The 5,338-nt window shown below is 47.0% G+C and overlaps 1 protein-coding gene across 1 annotated transcript; it reads right to left on the reverse strand.

The window, feature by feature from the left end:
• Positions 1 to 525: 525 nt before the first annotated feature.
• LOC123050131 (protein translation factor SUI1 homolog 2-like) lies at positions 526 to 1,341 on the reverse strand. The gene has a single exon (XM_044472970.1). The coding sequence runs from the start codon at positions 1,074 to 1,076 to the stop codon at positions 696 to 698; it is 381 nt and encodes a 126-aa protein (XP_044328905.1). The 5' UTR covers positions 1,077 to 1,341; the 3' UTR covers positions 526 to 695.
• Between the last annotated feature and the right edge of the window lie 3,997 nt (positions 1,342 to 5,338).

The following is a 5,338-nucleotide window of genomic DNA, read 5'->3' on the forward strand; positions in this document are numbered from 1 at the left end:
ACATGTTGGATCCAGCAAAAAAACATGCTGGTTCCAGCATCCGCCTCTTGGGATCCATGGCGGAGTACTATATGGAGGAGAGAGGCGCAACACGAACAAAAGCTTGATCACAATCAAGTGGATTCATGGTGGGTTTCTGTGAGGAAGAGGGAGGGCAAGAGAACTATTGGAGAAGATGCGAAGAAAGAAGAAGAAACGAAAAGGAACGAGTGGATGTGTCGCTCCCTTCGTGAGTGGATAAGAAAACGATTGGTGGCCCACCAGTATTCGCGAGCCAGCGCGACCGGCCCAATGTTCGGCCGGTGCGCCGATTACAAACGTTTCCCTTCCTATAATACTTAGAAACAAGTGAGCTATCAAACGAGATGTGAAATAGTTAAATCTATGAGACTTGACATACCCAAAAAATTAATAAGAGCCGAGTGGATGGAAAATTTCCTCTGGTTGTCATGAAAAAGTACAATTTTTAAAGATCCAAAATCTCCATACGTCATGTGAAAATCGCTCGAAATTCGTAGGTAATTTTCCGAATAGAGTAAGGTATTGTAAAAGTCTGCATTATTATTGATATAGCAAAAAGTGAACCCTTACACGATTTAACCCGACGACCGCAAGCCATTATGGCTAGACTCACACAGAAATCAAATCACCAAACAGCAAACCCGATAAACAAACTAAACTCTATGGAGATCGGCTTAGAAGCCGTGGACCTTGATGCACTCGGTCTTGGCGAGGCCGGCCTTGGCGAGGAAGCCGGCGACGCGCTTGCGGTGGTCGCCCTGCAGCTGGATGACGTTGCCGAGCTCCTTGTCCTCGACGACGGTGCCGTTGCAGCAGAGCTCCCGCTTGAGGTCCCGCAGCACCTTGGCGTAGTTGTAGCTGGCGCTGAGCCCCTGCACCGTGGTCAGCGTCTTCTTGCCATTGCGCTGCTGCACGCGGAGGTGCACGTAGGCGTCGTCGACCCCGGCGCCGCCCCCGGCAGCGTCGTCGGCGCGCGCGTCGGCGAACGGGTCGAACGAGGAGGGCGGGAGCGCGTCGTTGTCGGCGAACGGGTCGGGGGCGCCGCCTGCGGGCATGAACCCCTGGCCAGCTTCTGCCGGTGGCGCAACGAGGTACCTGTCCTTGCCCTTGGCCTTGCCGCTCTTCCTCGCCGGCACCGCCTTGCTGGCCGCGGCCTTCTTGTTCTTGGTCTTCTTGGTGTCCTCCTCCTCGTCGGAGGACGAGGCGCCGCCCGCGGCCCACCTGTCCGACGCGAACGGCGGCGGTGGCGACACCTTGGCGCGTTGCTCCAACTCCGGCGGAGCCACGTTGGTGTTGCTCTTGATCGACGAAGGCGACGACACGGCGGCGGGTGTGGGGGCTCTGGCGCTCGAGATCGCTTGAGGCTTGGTGTTCGTTTTTCTCTGTATATGCTCCTGGTGGGAGGCCGCGGCGGGGTATTTATGGGTGGATTGGTGGAATCGATCGAGGGGGTTCGTGCGGGACACGGAAGCAGAGCCGGAAAAAGTCCAAAATAAACCCTAAACTCGTAGACCCTAGCTAAATCAAACCCTCAACTCCTAATCCCGGTAATCAGCACTCTCAACTCTTCAATCCCGGTCCAAAATGAACCCTGAGCCCACTTCCAAACAGGGATTGATGAGGTGGCAGACCAAAACTGGGATCGGTGGGTGTTGGCCGCGTTGCGGAGAAAAGTTGGGCCGGCCCATAAGGCCCAGAGCGTCCACGCAAGGGGCAGTCCATCCCCACTTGCGGCGTCCCCTGAAATTCCCCTGCTCGAGCGGCGACAATGGCGACGGGCGGGTGATCGGCTCCGGCGGCAGCGATCGTGACGGCTTGACGACGAGCGACGTCAAAGGTACGGTCTCCGACCTCCTCCTCCTCCTATGGCTGCAATTGAAGCTCTGACTGCACTGTTACTATTAGGGTTTCAGAGAGAAAAATTGGGGATTTTCTGCGATTAGAGAGTTAGGGTTTTTGGCGATTTTCTATTCGTTTTTGTCAGTCCAATTGCTCGGATTAGCACAATGTAGTGATATACTCTTGTTTGTTGCAGCTCAATCATGGACCCTAGTGAGATTTTGAATGTCAGGTTTCATTTTGGGGGCCAGTTCATCCACATTGGTCCTGTTTTGGATTATGTGGGGGGAGATGAAGCACTTTCATTGATTGAGAGGGACAAGTTGTCATTGTTTGAAGTTCAAGGGCATTTGAAAGACCATCTGGAGTTCAAGGAATCAATGAAGTTGTATTTTCATGTTCCTAGGAAAGAACTAGCTGATGGTTTGAGGTTTTTGTTTGATGACAGTGGTTGTGCTAGCATGTCAGACTACATTTGTGTTGGAGATGTAGCTGATATTTATGTGGAATACCATGGGGAGCAGGACAGTGAGAGTAGCAGCAGTGCTAGTGATTATGAGAATGAGATTGTTGATGTTGATATGGATGATGATGAAGCTGAAGAACCTGACATGGTCATTACTGCAGAACCAGATGATAATGGTGTGCTCACTCAAATGAACAACATCCAATTTGAGCATCCTAGGGCAAGCAAAACCACAGTGGCAAATGAGGTTGATGAAGTGGCAGGAACTCAGTTGATATTTTCTCAAATATGCAGTCCAGATGAAGTGCCAGATGCAGTGCATTTTCAGAGCAATTTGAGGACAGATGCAGTGAACTTTCAGAGGAATGTGAGGACAGAGGAAGTGAAGGATCAGAGCAACAACCCAGCAGATCAAGTGAATGTTGAGAGCAACAATGCAGTTTCAGCTAGTGATTCTGAAGAAGATACAGAGTACATACCACACAGTGAGGACAGTGGAGAAAATTCAGAGGTTGTTGAGCTCAGAAGGCATGCTAGAAAATTTAAGAAGAGGATGAGAGATACAAAGAGTTGGCTTGCAGGTGATTCAACAGCTCCTATTCCTATTGACTTAATTGCAAATATGGAAGACCAGTTAGAGGGAGAGGAGAAACAGTGGGGCTATGACTCATCTGATGAGGATTATTCTTATGATAAAGATTCTGATGGGCACATGGTGAGGAGGAAGAGCCAGTATCCAAGATACAATAATGACTCAAAAATTCCACACTTTGCATTGACAATGGTATTCAGGAGCAAGAATCAGCTTGTGAAAGCATTGAAGAAATATGGGATTGTGACCAAAAGAAGCATTGTGTTCTTGAAGTCAGAGAGTAACAGAGTTAGGGCTAAGTGTGGATGGCCTGGCTGCCCTTGGCTTATTTATGGAGCCAAAACCTCAAGAACAAGCAGGTTTCAAATCATAACATTTAATGATGAGCACCATTGTGCACAAAACAGGGAGAACAGACTTGTGACAGCTAAGGTTATTGCTGAAAGATATGAGCACTTCATTTTAGCTAATCCAATGTGGAAAATTGAGAGCATGAAAGCAACAGTTCTTCAGGACATGTTTGCTGATGTATCAACTTCTAAGTGCAAGCATGTAAAAGCTTGTCATGGACAAGTTAAGGGCTGGAATGAAGAATGAATACACCAGGGTTTTTGATTATCAGCTGGAGCTACTTAGAAGTAATCCTGGAAGCACTGTTGCAGTCTGTTTGGATCCAACAAACATGGAACAGAACATATTTCAGAGTTTCTATGTCTGCTTTAATGCACTGAAGTTGGGATTTAAGGCTGGCTGCAGGAAAGTGATTGGTTTAGATGGTTGTTTTTTTAAAGGTGATGTCAAAGGAGAGCTATTGTGTGCTGTTGCAAGAGATGCAAACAACCAAATGTATCCAGTGGCATGGGCAGTTGTTGAGAGGGAAACTAATGATACATGGAAGTGGTTCATTGCCCTGCTTATTAAAGATCTTGAGATTAATGACAATGGAGCTGGCTGGGTGTTCATTTCAGATCAGCAGAAGGGACTGATAAATGCAATGAAGGATTATTTGCCAAATGCAGAGCACAGAATGTGTGCTAGGCATATCTATGCCAACTGGAGGAAGAAGCATAGGGAACATCAGTGCCAGAAGAAGTTCTGGGCAGTTGCCAAAGCAGCAAACAAGCAGGACTTCAACTACTATAAAGCAAAGCTTGCCCAAGAAACTCCAGAAGGTGCAAAAGACATCATGAGAATAGAGCCAGTGCACTGGGCAAGGGCTTTTTTTCCAGTGGGATCCAATTGTGAGTCTGTTGATAATAATTTGTGTGAATCCTTCAATCATGCAATTGTTGAAGCAAGGTTTTATCCAATAATTTCAATGCAAGAAAAATAAGGAAAAAGGTTATGGTTAGAATTCAGGAACAAAGGGAAAAAGGTCAGAACTTCCATGGAAAAATATGTCCAAGTGCATTCAAGAAATTGAAGAGCAGCATAGCAAGAACCCAGTTCATGGAAGTACTTTGGAATGGCAAAGATGGATTTGAAGTGAAACTTGTCACTAGGAGAAAAAGGCAGTACACAGTGAGTCTTGACAACTGGACATGTTCATGTGGCTACTTCCAGCTAGCTGGTCTACCTTGTTCCCATGCAATAACAGCTATCTACAAGTGTGGAAAAAAGTGGAAGATTTCATTGCCCCTTGCTCCAGCATATGCAACCATACCAGATAGCATGCCAGGCAGGCCTAAGAATAATGATAGAAGGGGAGAAGAAAGTGAGAAACCTAAACCTAGCAAAAAAATGACCAAGCATGGCACTGTAATTATTTGCTCAGTGTGTGGCACTGCTGGACACAACAAAACAGGTTGCAAGCAAAACCCATACAGAGGCAAAAAGCAGAAGACTACCAAAAAAAGGGACACAACAAAGGTGAGTTTTATTTTTTCCATGCATTTCTCTGGATTTAAATGATTTAAGTTGGTTCTCTGCAATTTAAATTATCTAAGTTAACATCACTTCAAATATTTTGACATGTAGCAAACTTGAGCTAGTGCACCTGCTACTGGCCCAATAACAGCATTTGCAGCAGCTACTGCCCCAGCAAGAACTTTTGCAACAACTACTGCCCAAGCAAGAGCCTCTACACCAGCCACTGGCCAAGCAAGAGCATCTGCAGCAGCCACTGCCCCAGGAAGAGCATCTGCACCAGCCACTGGCCAAGCAAGAGCATCTGCAGCAGCCACTGCCCCAGGAAGAGCATCTGCATTTAAGCCCCCAAGAACAAGAGCTGGCCAAACAAGTGCACAACCTGGGCCATCTACTGGATATAAGAGAAAAAGAGCTCCTGCATCATCTATTCCTAGCTTCAAGTACTTTACTACTAGTGGCAATGTGTAATCTTGCCTAGTTTCATTTGTTGCAAACATTAAGGTTGTGTTGCAACAGAAATCTTTTGCAATGCCAGGCATATTAAGGCTATA

Source organism: Triticum aestivum, chromosome 2D (genome assembly GCF_018294505.1).
Source record: "Triticum aestivum cultivar Chinese Spring chromosome 2D, IWGSC CS RefSeq v2.1, whole genome shotgun sequence".
Classification (NCBI taxonomy): domain Eukaryota; kingdom Viridiplantae; phylum Streptophyta; class Magnoliopsida; order Poales; family Poaceae; genus Triticum; species Triticum aestivum.